This window comes from Malus sylvestris, chromosome 11 (genome assembly GCF_916048215.2).
Source record: "Malus sylvestris chromosome 11, drMalSylv7.2, whole genome shotgun sequence".
In the NCBI taxonomy this organism is placed as follows: domain Eukaryota; kingdom Viridiplantae; phylum Streptophyta; class Magnoliopsida; order Rosales; family Rosaceae; genus Malus; species Malus sylvestris.
Window position 1 is genome coordinate 38,087,395 of NC_062270.1, and position 14,780 is coordinate 38,102,174.

Sequence of the window (14,780 nt, forward strand, 5' to 3'; positions counted from 1 at the left end):
GATGGGTTGTTGCTGGAAACGGGCGCGCTGACGAGTTTCCAGGTTACAGACAATGAAGATGAGGAAAACCTGTTGGAGGAGACGAGGGTGTGTCAAGATCCTGTCTAAAGCTAAATGGTGAATTTTAACTTGCAGCAACTACATATGCACTGGAAATGACTGAATCAGAACAGGACCAACGAGGTAGATTCAGGATGTGTATGCTGGTACGTAAGGCCAATGAGCTTTGGTGATGGGTGCAAGGATTTTTGCATGGTGTATTCGCCAAGGTGGAGATTGTTGTGTTTGGCTCATATATTTGTGAGTAATTATGAGTCATGTGTTGACAACAATTGAAGACATGATGACTACCACAAGCAAAGTTATACTTTATAGACTAGGTATAGACTTTGGTGCATGCTAGGTAGGCTAGGTAATAATTATATCATGTGAACTTAAGACTTTTTGGTCTTGGTTGTTGGCATAGTTGCTAGTGTATGCCTATAACTAGATGCAATATTTGTGCATTTAGTAATGCTTAGAAAGTGGGAAGGTAAGCATCATAGAAGCATCCAAGGGGGGAGCATCCGGCTCTCCCATGGGAAAGGTTGAATATGGGTTGAGAGAAAATCAAGAGAGCTAGAGTGAAAAGTATTCTAGTGAAAGAACTCTTGGGGTAGAAAGAACTTTTGGGGTAGAGTGAGGCTCTTGGGAAAATTCTATGAGTGGGTGTGCAAGAGATTAGGGATTGGGTTATGTTGATTTAACTCATGTGTACTTGTACTGTTATTCTCATATTGAAGAGCAATATCTCTTCAGGGACGTAGGCATGTTTTTGCAGAACCTCGTAAATTTCTCAGTATCTTTATTTCTTGTATTTTATTCTGTTCAACTGAGTGTGATTTGGTGAGGTTATAATCAGAATCTCGTTTCCGCACTAACGAACGGGCCAAGGCACAACAATGATATAATGGTTGCGATGGTGGCATTAGTGGTGATGACGGAGACAACGATATTGGCAATGTCAGCAATAGGGTAGCGGAGATGGTCATGGTTAAATGGTGGTTACCACATGGTATGGTGAAAGTAGAAACAGTGATCATCCTTGCATTATGTGGGTGGGGAAGTATATCAAGAAATCCATCAAAATCCTTGGACAAGAGGTTGGATTTGCTATGACAAATTGACAATAAACATACCATAAAAAGCCTCAAAGTCTATGAAGGTACATGACTTTTTTTTAAAACCCTTTAAAATCAATGAACTTTTGAATACATCTAAATTTTAATCTGTAGAGTCATAAAAAGTCATAATTGAATGCCATGAGATTTTTAGACCTTTTAGAACTCAAAAAAAGTCTTTATTCAATATAGGCTGACTTTTATTGACTCCACCTGAATTTGAGAGTCAAGCAAAAGTCCAACTGCATATACAATACATCTTTTTTATATTTGTATGAAAGGTGAATTATCACAATCGAACCTAATCCTATCCTTGAGGTAGGGAAAAGGATCCTCGCTGGATCATTTTCCTAAGGATCCTAGGAATCCTGTGATCTCATCCGTTCATCGTATATCGTGCGGTCATAAATCATTTTAAAATTTAAAATTAAATATGAAAAGTACATAACAAAAATTGATCGCATGATATACAATGAACGGTTGAGATTACGAGATCCCTATGTACATGTTGATTATTCAATGTAGTGTATCTTTGTGCAAGAAAGTCCGTAGCGAGTTTGATGCCCATTTTATGGGTACTAGGTCTGATACCCATTTTATAGGTATTGTGGGTTTTGATATCGAATGTATAGGTACTGTTTGTGGAATTTTGATACCAAATGTATAGGTACCGTAGGAGGGTTTTGTCAAAAACATAATAATAATTCTATGATGAACTGCCAATTTAGTTCCTAAATTATCACCTGAGTGAAAATTAGGTCCCTACACTATATATTTTTTCAAAAAAAGCAATCATTGAATTAAAAAAAATTACCAATTACATCCCTAATATTAGATTTGAAGCTACTATATTCAATTTTCCGTCAATTTAAGTCACATTACTTGCATATGATACACATTGGAGGGCAACTTGGTAATTTTTCATAAATAAATAGTGTATGGAGTTAACTTTGGAGGGTAAATTAGACATTTGATTCACAACCTATATGAAATAGTAAGGGCTTAGAGGCGAGAAAATGACGATATTACACTCTAAAGTGTATCAAGTGACTCAAGTTGACGAAAAATTGGATAAATTAAATAGCTTAGAATATATTAGTAGGGGTGAAATTAGCAAGTTTTGATGAATTTAGGAACTTATTTTACCAAAATAAAATAATTCAGAGACCTAATTTTTACTAAGGTGATAGTTCAACTATCACCCATAATTCTATGTTTACAATCAACGGCAAAATAGTCATATAAATCAGAAATAAATGCAAAATTATGGTTAAAATCGAAACAACATAATTGTTGGGTTAAACCAAAAAGTAGCTATGTTGATTGAGCATAAATAAAGATATCTTTTTATCTTTTTATACAATATATTTCTACTTAGAGAGAGGAAAGGTGAGAAGTATGACAGTTTACAGATGTAGGAGATCATCGAAGATATTGGCGGAAAAAATTGATCAATGAAGATTGTGCATGTTAATTTAATGAACAAACAATGAGTCGTATACATATGTAATTAAGTCACCGTTTTATTTGTCCGTATTTCTCAAATTTAAATCTGGAGTCAAGATTTTGTTGTACTGTTCAAGCTAACTTTCCCAATGAATGAGTTATGGGAAACCATGAATACTGTTTTTGGTTCTTTTACAAAAGCCAACAGTTCCTTGTAAAACAGGGAACTATTATTATTAATCGTCCATCTGGTAGCTCATCTTGGCAAGAATTATAGATTTAAACTCTGTATTTTGCATCTATATAAAGCTCATACGGGAAACAATCGTGTAAGGTTGTCAACAAACCTGTGGAAAGCAATGAAATGAAGTATAGATACGCTGTTCAGAAGTTGAACTAACAACACCAATACCGTTTGACCTAACCTTCATATTTCTCTATAAATAATGGTTTAAATTTTCATGAAAAAACACAACTTTTACCTTTGCATGCAACAACTGCAGACTTCATTCCTCCTATACATTCGTTACCATTAATTTAGCTAGCTCCAAATATGGTGGTCGATCATGGCTTCCGCCCGGCCTTCGTATTACCACTAGTTCTGGTCTTTACCTTCTCACCTATGAGCTCCAAAACAATGATTGCGGGGGCTCGCTGCCTTCTGGAGACTTCCTTGCCTCATGTGCCCGAGCTTCCGAAGCCTGAGCTGCCACCACTTCCCAATTTCCCAACGTTGCCAAAGCCTGAGCTGCCGCCGTTTCCTAAACCCGAATTGCCAAAGTTTCCAAATCCTGAGTTGCCACATGAGCTTCCAAAGCCTGAGCTGCCACAGTTGCCGAAACCTGAATTGCCAAAGTTTTCAAAGCCTGAGCTGCCGCATGAGCTTCCAAAGCCTGAGTTGCCGCCATTGCCTAAATCCGAATTGCCAAAGTTTCCGAAGCCCGAGTTGCCACCACTCTCTAAAGCCGAAAATGTACCAAAGCTTGAAGGCCTGAAATTGGCTGAAGTGCCCCATGTTCCAACCTTGCCTGCGGTGCCTCAACTTCCCAAGCCTGAATTGCCACCACTTCCCGAGTTCCCAACGTTTCCAAAGCCTGAGCTGCCACCATTGCCTAAGCCTGAATTGCCAAAGTTGCCTGCAATACCAACTCTTCCCCATCTTCCAACTGAGCTACCAAAGCCCACATTTCCCTCCATCCCTTCACTCACCCCACCTCACAAAACAACCCTTCCCTGAATCATATATATGGGGGTTGATTAATTTATTTTCCTCACTACTCATCTATATATCTCAGCTGGTTTTATGACATCCATCCTTACAGATGGATTATACTACTTATGTATCTTTGTAATCATTAAGTTCTCTTGAGTTTCTTTCTGATCATGTACTTACTCATATCATTTTATGAGTATTATTTTATTGTTATTCTTATTTGAGTTTGTTATTCTTCAATATCATCTGGTAAAATCTAGATGCAGAAAACTTAGCCTTATATTTATTTCAAAACAAAAATCTTGTTGTTAATTACAACTTAATTGGTACATATATATTCACCAAAGCATCACAAAACAGAAGCAGTACAAAACGAACTCACTATTTTGAAAGGGGCCTGGCCTTTTTGTTTTTATTTTTTACAAGTAAAACGAAATGAATCCAAGATTCAACCTTTCATAATGGTGACGAACATGACATCCTCATAGAACACACTATTTCAGCGAGCGCTATAAAACTATTCATCCCCTTTCATATAGGTTTTCTGTAATGGAAAATGCAAGCTAGGGAACGGTAAGACTCGTAAATAATAAATACATAAATAAAATACTTATGTGACTCAATAAGCGGTAAGACCACTTCAAATTACTCATAGCAATTTTCTAAAAGACCATGGAAAAGATTCCGTGAAAATTCAACGGTCACATTTTTCAAAAAAAAAATGTTAGCTAATGCTCACGGTTTTTATTTACTTTTTAGCCATCATAAAACTTTTTTTTTTTGTAATTTTTGTTGCATTATATGCTTCTTCAAGTGTACGTAAGACTTGAATGAAACTTTTTTAATCTTTCAAAAAATAGGAACAATTGGTGATAAGCCACGCTACTTCTATTAGTTTTTCTATTTTCAGCTTCTATATGCCATAAAGGTACGTAAGTGACTAAATAAATAGTAAAGCCACTTCTAATTTATTAATTATAACATTTTCCTTAATGCTCACAATTTTTTGCGAAAAACCCAACACTGAAAATGTGAGCTAACATTTAGTACTACTGTTCAGTAGTATTCCTCTTTACTTGTAAGTGAGAGATCTTAAGTTCGATTCTCGCCTAAGACGAATTTAAACCACTTTATTCGGAAAAAAAAAATGTGAGCCAGCACAATTAGTGTTGCGAATTTCTACAAAAGATCATCATAGACCTATTTTTGTGTCCTTTTCAAAACATGGTAAACTTCTTAATGTTCTGACGCAGCAGAAAAAAGACAATAGAAGGATTGACAAGCGTCAAATCCAATTACATAAACTGAAGTTCATCAATGTTCCAGAGTTCACCAAAAAATAAAAAAAAATCTCTAAAGTTGAATTGATAATAACGTGAGTAATTTGAATTACAACTTCAAGACAAGTCTTTATATAGACATCAAACCCTAATTCTAGTAGTTCATGGAAATCTAATGAATAAAGGAAACATAAAAGAAAATTGTAATTAACTAGAGAAAAGGAAACGTAATTCATGTGGGACAAGTAAAGATAAAATTACCCAAAACTTTTCCACTGATCTCTTTTCGCTAACTTTAGCCAATTTAATAGACCGCTATTTGGTCCTACACCATGTTCATGTAAAACTTTTTTTTCAAGGATCATGTAAAACATTTAGCAGAAGGGTGTTGCAACCTACAAAATAAATATTGCAACTTGCGAAAACTCAATATATATATATATAAAGGGAGTATCTATCGTACCGTATCAAAATTAAGGTCTCAATGTCATTTAAGATATATCATGATGGTTCAAAATTACACTCTAAGGTCAATTACATAAATATGATAACGTTCAAGATAATAACAAAGAATTACATGATTATAGTAGGCTTACTTTTAGCTATGCCCCTTGGAATTCGATTCTAATCTCACTTTGCTCTTTGTAAATAAAAAATCGCCACCTTACTTCCTGAAACTCAAAATTCGTCTCTATAATAATTTTGCATAGGTCAATCAAGAACAAGATGTCATTGGTGACGGTGAGGAGCACCATATCTCAATGACTATGACATCATGATTAACACTATTCCTTCTAGAGCCATCAACGACCTCCACGAGATCGTGACGCTGATGGTGGTGACAGGGTTCGAGAAGGAGTGGTCGCACATCAACTGTCGGAAACTTTCTAGAAGAAAGCTTTGTCGAGGTTAGGGTGCAGAAGTTGAACTTGAGCATCGATGGGGTTTAAAAGACACCATGAAAGGAGCTCGAAATGTTACAATGTACCTCAAAGTCTCATTAACCTATTTATAAGTTTGGGATTGCTGTGTTTTTTTAATAAGTTGCTTATGCTATACTTTAAGAATAATCAGCTGCAAAATAAAGTAGTTGAGTGTTTGATACTATTTTTTAAAGTGTTGTGAGTATGAAAAGTAGTGTCTAAAAAAATAAATAATGTCATTGTTTAAAATTAATGAACTTACTACAGGAATTAAAAATATTCTAAAGGTTCAACTTTGCTTTTTATTAAAACAGTTTTAAAAAATAACCGACATGCTGCTTTTAAAAGTTGCTGTCTGGAGGTCATTGCTTTTAAAATAAACAGTATATTTTATTTTTACCAAACACTTTTTTACTGCTTAACTTTAAATAAAGCAGTTTTTGGTGAAAAAAAAAAAAGGTAATACCAAACTAGGCCTAAATTCAATTGCATATTGTTACCATCATTAATTTTTTATTAATTTTATGAAAACTTACCCTTTTTATTACGTTACCCAAACATTCCAACCATCAACATTTTCTCGTTAACAAGTCTTGAATACTTGTTAAATCTAAAATAGTGAATGTGCTATATTGTTCCCGTACGGAAGTTTTGAAGTCTTTTAACTTTCTTCTTCTTTTTATTGGTAAACAAGTCTTGAGTGCAACCAGTAGATTAACTAACACAAAAGAGCCGGAATAGAAAACGTATGTCCTCTTCGCAAGATTAATAGATTTGCACTCAATATTTTATACATATAAAATGCTTGTATGGGAAACAATCTTATACAGTTGTCAACATACTTGTGGAAAGCAAAGAAATGAAGCATAGTTATGCAGTTCAGAAGTTGAACTAACAACACCAACGCCCATTGACCTAACCTTTGAGAGCTCCATGTTTTTCAAGGCTACCCAACTCTTTATACATCTCTATAAATACTGGCTTAGATTTTCATGCTAAAACACAACTTGTACCTTTGCAATTGCATGCAACAACTGCAAACTGCAATTCTCCTATATAACTCGTTCCTTTTTAATTTAGCTAGTTTCAAATATGGTGGTCGATCATGGCCTCCGCCTGGCTTCCGTCTTACCACTGCTTCTGCTCTTTACTTTCTCACTTATGAGCTCCGAAAAAATGGTTGTGGGGGCTCGCTTTCTTCTGGAGACTTCCTTGCCTCAAGTGCCGGAGCTTCCGAAGCCTGAGCTGCCACCACTTCCCAATTTCCCGTCGCTGCCAAAGCCTGAGCTGCCGCCATTGCCTAAACCCGAATTGCCAAAGTTTCCAAAGGCTGAGCTGCCACATGAGCTTCCAAAGCCTGAGCTGCCTCCGCTACCTAAAGCCGAAAATGCCCCAAAGTCTGAAGGCTCCAAGTTGGCTGAAGTACCCCATGTTCCAACCTTGCCCGAGGTGCCTCAGCTTCCAAAGCCTGAATTGTCACCACTTCCCAATTTCCCGACTTTTCCGAAGCCTGAGCTGCCACCATTGCCTAAGCCTGAATTGCCAACTCTCCCCCATCTTCCAGCTGAGCTACCAATGCCTACACTGCCTTCCATCCCAACCCTCCCCAAGGGCACACCCATCCCTTCACTCGCCCCACCTGAACACAAATCCACCCTTCCCTGAATCTTACATTGGGAGGTTAATTGACTTGTCTCGTAATTTATTTATCTATATCTCAGCTGGTTATATATTACGTCCATCCGTACAGATGGATTATACTTGTGTATCTTTCTAATCTTTATATATGGTATCTTGAGTTTCTTTCTGATAATGTACGTGACTACTGATATTATTTGAAGAGTATATGTATGTTAATGTTATTCTTATATGAGCTTCTTGTTCTTCTGTGATCTCCTGCATGCGTTTGGTGCTTGTGTGCCGAACAGTACTCGAACCCAAAAATTTTTAAGAGAGCAAAAAGACATGTAAAACTTGTAAAAAAGATTGTAGCATACCTTTCGGGATTTCTCCAAACGACGTTTTGGTCGTTCATTCCTAAAACAAAAATGTATCAATGCAAATTTGTATCAATTCGTCAATAAACGGGAGGACGATTGAGCTGGATTTTTTGAAGGCTTGGAGGGAACGAGTGAGTCGTGACTGTTTGGACTGAAAATGAGCATCGGGCCTAGTCAGGATCCAATTCTTTGAAATACTCTTAGGTTGCTTACTGGGTATTTAATGACTTTTGACGTGGCATATTTGGGTGGAAATGTGACCAATTAATCGGAAAGGGATCCTCTCCTAGTCCTAGGAATCTACAAATCCGGACTATTGAAATTTGATTCAAATGCCAAAGTTATTATAACTTTTAAAGTTGGCTCTTGTTTGTAGCCGTTTGATTAAATTTTAAGAGCCCGGATTGATGAATCCCTAGGATTAACAGGAAGGGATCCGGAGAGGATCCCTTTCCCAATTAATCAACCAACAAAACTACTTGTTACAAATAACATTTTGTTGTTGCATCGAAACATATAAATGTTCACTATTCTAACTAACATTGAACTTGGTAAAATGAAATGGTTGAATAATTGAAAAATGAGATTATCACCGACGTTCACATTGAAGGACGGATTTTGCAGTCGATTTTTATAGAAAAGATTTTCAATGGCAAAGTCATAGATACAAGAGGATTGAAACTCAAGTATCCAAGTGGGAAACTTATGTCCTTTGCCAAAGTCACACCAACCACTTAGACCTGAACTGAGAACTTACTTTGGAAGAAATGAACAGTTTCTATAAAAGGCAGGAGACGCATTGAAGAAAATGTCGCTCAACTCAACATACAAAAAGACTTCTAAGAGCTCTACAACCTCGTTGCTAATTTTCTCTTTGCAGTTCAAACATTCCTTTATAATTATAACTCTGCTACTTTCCCTTGTAGTACTGGTTTCCTATATTAGAGTCCTTTCTCAGAACATTGCCAGTAATTGTAAAAACTTGCCTAGAAGGCATTTCAACTTGCCCGAATATATTTAAACTTTGCCTGATTGCTTGTATTTATTATTTACTTTCGAGTTATGGTCCTTTCATGTTATTTACTATCCTTTTAACTAACATTCCACCATAAGTATTTGCAAACATTTTTCTTGCAGTTCTCACTTTATTTTACTTTGCTTTGCTTTCTGTCTTTACTTTTCTTACAAGGATTGCAAATTGATTTGAATCATCAACGATCAGTTTGTGTTCATTGTTTTGGCATTCAATACAAGAGAAATATAAAGTCCTTGTCTTCAAAGCATATAAAAGAACTTAAATATGGACTTAACCCCTCCATAAGAAAATCCTTTGATAAGAAGGCTAGTTTACTTGTGTCACAAGCAAACGACATATAAGACATCTAAAATTAAACAATCTGTTGGTCTTAGCCAGCAGTGGCACACCTGAAAACAACTAATTTTGTAAGAGAGTCTAGGAGCCTACTCAAGGCTTTGCTAGGGCACCTTCAAATCGACAAGAGTTCATCACTCACGCAGGGGAGAGTTGTGTGCGGATCTCACATCCAACAGTGACTATCATGTGGAATGAACGAGAGCACAATAAGAAATAAAAATTTCATTATTGAGTGTCTAGAGATAAAAGTTGGGCGTAGAAGGTCCCCTAGTTATTTGGTCATATATGAAAACACATGTAATAGTTGAAATTTGAAAACACAAACATACCTAAAAAGGAAAAACAATGTGTAATACACAAAAAAGCAAAAATATTGCTCCCTACGAACAATGATCCTTTGTCTTCGTATAACAGTAGATCTATAGCCAATATGCCTTGTGGCAACAAACACAAGCAAATTAGTATTTTTTGCCGTCCTCTTCACAACCAAGCATCCGAAACCAAACAGTCGAGCGTCGCTCAACTACCAAAGAAAAATGGTCATCATTTCAAACTTCATCTAAAGCTTTTACATTAACGATACACTATGCAGGAATTCATTTATTCGCGAAAATATAATATATCTGTGGAACTACAAAAATTTAAGTTAAAAGGCTTAAGCTTACAGTAAGCATCGACATATATGTACACACATACGCGTAGTGTCTTGTCAAGAAAGAGATACGACAGTTATCACAAGCAGCTCATACTTATTTAACTGCATTGCCCTGCTTCATATGGAAAATGAGTCATTCGCCCAATCCACAACCCAAGTTTTTCGTTGACGTAAATGTGGACACGCAACCACTTGTGTTATTTTCAAGAGATAAATCCAACCAATTATCCAGTCCAAAAATCCAAAAAGGAAAATGATGAGGAGGGTTATAATGAATCGATATGAACATGACAGAAAGCACACTCCAGAACATTATGCACACAAGTCGGTCTAAGTACCATTTGCCCAGAACCACATAAGTAAGAACAAGAGATATATTTGAAACAAAAACGTAAAGGATGTAATGTATCAACATTAAGCAACCGCAGATGTCAATAGAACTTGGAATACATTAGCACTTGTTGAAAAACTAATACCTTGTATCAATGAGCCCCCCTCGTATCAATGAGCCCCCCTCTTCATCATAATTTCTTACGAAAATTACTGGATAACCATTTCTTACCAAAATTTACAATCTTCCTCAAGAGAACAAGTAAAAGAAAATAGATGAAGACAGATGATTAACAACCCTGTACATTAATAAAATGTAATACTACTAGCCTAAAGATTAATGCCTACTGTGCCTATATAACAAAGCAAAACCATTTGACACCGTAGAGCCAACACCAAGGGGTAGAAAAACAGTATTTACTTTCTTTGAAACGCAAATTCATTAGAGTACAAAGACTGAATGTTATTACGTAATATGCAAGTACGATACCTCCAGTAATTAGAAATCACCTCTTTCGAGTAGCCCAGAATTCTCCTCTGATGTCTGCCTCAATAAAGTCTGCCAGTGCACTCTGGAGAACCACAATAGCAACTCTTCTTCTTTATCTTGCCATTAGAATCACGAACCTGGTCTATCATATAATTGTAATGATAGGTCAACTCTTGCAAAGGAGGAATGTTCTCAGCAGCAAAGAACATGATGTGAGGAATTCTAGTGTCATCATGATCATAGAGGACATTTTGGGCATAAAGATTAGGAGAACAACTATGGTTGATAAATCTTCCCACATTGCCGTACTCTACTGCATCAATGGTGAATCCACCTTCCCCCACAACTCCATGAGAACTTGATTGTGCATCGGGCATGAGGATTGAAAGTCCATCCCAAAGAGAATTGTCGCTGTAGTTATTCCCAATATCAAACAGATACTCATCATTCCCAGTTCTTTCTTCAGCTTCCTTCTCTTCCAGGAGCTCTCCTATATACTCACATATAAAACTTCCCGAAGGAATGGAATTTAGGGATCTCACTCCCCAACCCCTCGATTCAGTTTTGAAGATTTCAAGCTGAAATTTGATACCACGCTGACTAACTCTATTGTAACAAGAAGGAGGACACTTACAAGAAGGACCACACTCATACACAAGGGACTTTGCTTCAACAATAGCACCATTGAAGTTATATGGGATCTCACCTCCGTTCTCAACTGCACAAGAACATTTCTCAGAATCTGAGCATTCAACAATACAGGTACAACCCTTGGGAGGAACTGGGCGGCACCAATCTGGATATATCATGCTAGTTATGTATACAAATGTTGGAGGTTTCTCATCATCTATGGTATTCACAGCACAGACAGTAATGGACTCTTTCCCTCCTGAAATATCATCAATGCATAGACCTTCCCGTACTTTATATTTTTTGGACTTCTTCACTTCTTTCCAAGCAAGCTCTGGTTGATCTCGGACTCTGTCAAGTTGAAACTTGAAAACAAGCTTACCATGAGACCCCATATCCTGCCAACATTTCTCTACCAAATATAGTCCATCATAAACATATGTCTTACTTCTTCCATCTTCAGAGCCACGGATCACTCTAACAGGATTTTTTTCATCCAGACTATTCTTTAAAGCAAGGTTTCCCCGTTCAAGCTTCTGATCTTCAGGTTCCTTATCAGTATTCATCACATTTCCTCCTTGGCCTGTATAAATCAAGGAACTTGAATTATCCAAATCATCTGCATAGCCACCAGATGCAACGATACTGGTTGCAAGGATCTTCCCACCATGCTTTACATAATCTATACCACCCTGAATCTGGCGATGAAGGCCAACAATAGTAAGTTCCACTCTGTAATGAAACTCATCGCCAACTTCAACTCCCGGCACAGTTCCCAAGATTTGTTTGCCCGTATTTACATATTTTCCTTTATCCTTGAGGATCTTTGCAGCTGAATAATCAACCCTTTTGCGAGGAACTCCTCCTTCCTTTGACTTACCCTCTTCCTCCCGCAAGAGCTTCCTACAGAGAGCTTGGAACAGACGCAATGTCTCCCTCACCGTGTTTCGGGTATTATCACGAACTTTGCTAGTTGAACTACTAGTACCAAAAGGAGGAGGACATACATCAGAACAACCTGATCTTGGACTCACATAAAAGTCTTCTTTCTGGTCAAGCTCAAGAGAATACTCCTTCTTGTCCCAGACAACAAGCTGACGTGTACCTTCATAAGCACTCATTTGTGATATAGGAAGAATATTCTTTGGAGACTTTCCTCCAATGTCCGAGTCATCTTTTTTCCTGGAAATAGCCTTAGACCTTTCTATCTGACATTTCACATCAAGCTTCTTTCGTTTTCTTTCGCTACTTCCACCTTCTAGTTTATGTAGGTCAACCACTTTTCCCATCCTCCATGGACAGTTTGACGCAGTCATCAAACCCATTACAACCGCTTTTTCCGACGTAATTTCCGATCTTACAAAATCTTCTTCGTGCAATTGATTATGATAATAAGGTTTACCTAAGTCTGTCTCGCTTGGACTTTCCTTTCCATGGTATACCACCATCTCCATCCCCACTTTCTCCTCTGAATGTTCAACACTCCCCGTGCCTTGGAATATATAGCGTCCTTGAGAAAGTTCATGGTAAATTTTTTTAGCATCTTCTGAAACCACGTTCATCTCATAATTTACATCATGGTGCCTTTCCAATTCTTGTACAGCATGTCCCTTGCTTTTTGGTTGAACCTTGTCCCCAATTAGTAGAGAAATATCCCCTCCATTTTCACTCTTGTGAAACTCTCTATCTTGAACATCCTCACCTGTTTGTCTCACAGTAGTCTTCGCTGTGTTCAATGATGATGGTTCGCCATCCATAGCGGACCTCTCTTGACCAAAATTCCTCGCCTCCAGGGCAGGATTTCTTCCACAAAGAGGAGGGAAGTCCCGAATGGCTGATACTACTCTTCGAGGAGGATATTTTTTAACTGCAGTCTTCTCCAGACCATTTCCACTAGAAATGGAGATGGATCCATTGGGTGGTGAATCAGGCATAACAGAAGACATATCTTCATTTGGTGTAGCCACACCAAGCTGAAGTGGGTCCTTCAACGAATCAGATATTTCATTCAGCAATGCATTTAAATCCACTGTCTCCACAGTACCAAAAGCCTTACCATTAGTCAATGCAGTCTCATTGATCGAACCAGCAGGTACCATTCGCACTTCAATCCCTTGTTCATCATCGTCGTTACCCCCGCTAATCAAAGCCTCAGCAGCAACAACAGAAGCTGCCTCTTCAACCGGTCTCCAATTGTTTAACCCATGTTGGTCATTTGGCAAATCAGAAATTTCATGCTCTAAGGTTGCCACTGATTCAATTCTCTCCACAGTACCCACATCCTTACCATTCATCAAGTCAGTCTCATCCACATGAACATTTGAGCGCCCGAGCTTGTCAACCCCACGTACATCGCCATTTTCACCCCTACTAACCAAATTTTCTGTTGGTACACTGTCAAAATTTCCCCCAGAAGCAGCCCCTTCATGTCGTCTCAAATTTTCCCTTAACTGACCAAACCGTCCGCACCCCAGGGGAAAATCACGGACCGCAGAGACTGTACGCCTCTTTAAGTTAGGAGCACGGAAAGAGCACTCTCCATTTTCCATGGATCGTCCCAATCTCCCCTCAGAATGACTACCATTAAGTGAAGCAATTCGCCTCGAAGATTCCGAATGTTGCATCGCTTCAACGACCCCCATTCCAATTCCAAATCAAACTAAAATGTATCAATAATTGCTCAAAAACCTAAAATTCATAGTAAATTCATTACAACCACAATTATTCGCAACGGTCGAATCTAACAATAAAACCAATTTAGGAACAGCTACAGATCTCAAAATCCACAGTAATTAAGAATAACAGCGATTAATTATATACTAATTAATCTCAAAGTCTAAACAAACAACGATTTAAAGTAGAAACAGAGAAAATGAACGAAGAAAAACTTACTAGTCAACGGATAATCCGGCTTAGCAGTCGGACGATTGCAGGACAAGTGCGATTTTGAGAGATTTGAGAAGAGAATTAGGGTTTCGGGGAAGTGATTTGGGGAGTGTTTGGCACACGCTGCAAGCTTAGCGCGCGCGTCAGCGGCGATCTCGCGAAATGACGCGATGTGCGCAAGGAAGAACGACCCCAACGATTTATTTTCCTTTCGCGGAACGCGGCGTTTTGGCTCAAAGGTGTTTTAGGGGACGGTTCGTCTCTCAACAAGTGACATGGCGTTCATTCAATGGCGTGAGAGCACTATGTACTTTATTAGTACTTGACACACTAGAACAACAATAGAGTGTTACTGGCACATCATCACGTAACGTTATATAACGCATTCATAA

The 14,780-nt window shown here is 37.8% G+C and overlaps 3 protein-coding genes across 4 annotated transcripts; 2 read left to right on the forward strand and 1 right to left on the reverse strand.

The window, feature by feature from the left end:
• The first annotated feature begins 3,065 nt into the window (after positions 1-3,065).
• On the forward strand, positions 3,066-4,059 carry LOC126588417 (protein PELPK1-like). The gene has a single exon (XM_050253501.1). The coding sequence runs from the start codon at positions 3,160-3,162 to the stop codon at positions 3,841-3,843; it is 684 nt and encodes a 227-aa protein (XP_050109458.1). The 5' UTR covers positions 3,066-3,159; the 3' UTR covers positions 3,844-4,059.
• Positions 4,060-7,030: 2,971 nt separating this feature from the next.
• Positions 7,031-7,892, forward strand: LOC126588418 (protein PELPK1-like). Its single transcript, XM_050253502.1, has one exon. It carries the CDS (start codon positions 7,115-7,117, stop codon positions 7,685-7,687), a length of 573 nt encoding a protein of 190 aa, XP_050109459.1. The 5' UTR covers positions 7,031-7,114; the 3' UTR covers positions 7,688-7,892.
• Positions 7,893-10,579: 2,687 nt separating this feature from the next.
• On the reverse strand, positions 10,580-14,595 carry LOC126590050 (histone-lysine N-methyltransferase, H3 lysine-9 specific SUVH6-like). Of its 2 annotated transcripts, none has more exons than XM_050255523.1 (2): positions 14,395-14,595; positions 10,580-14,161 (listed from the first exon to the last, which is right to left on the reverse strand). In XM_050255523.1, exon 2 carries the CDS (start codon positions 14,142-14,144, stop codon positions 10,932-10,934), a length of 3,213 nt encoding a protein of 1,070 aa, XP_050111480.1. In that variant the 5' UTR covers positions 14,145-14,161; positions 14,395-14,595; the 3' UTR covers positions 10,580-10,931. The 2 variants fall into 2 exon arrangements, with proteins under 2 accessions (XP_050111480.1, XP_050111479.1); XM_050255522.1 differs by having other exon boundaries at positions 10,580-14,190.
• Positions 14,596-14,780: the final 185 nt, after the last annotated feature.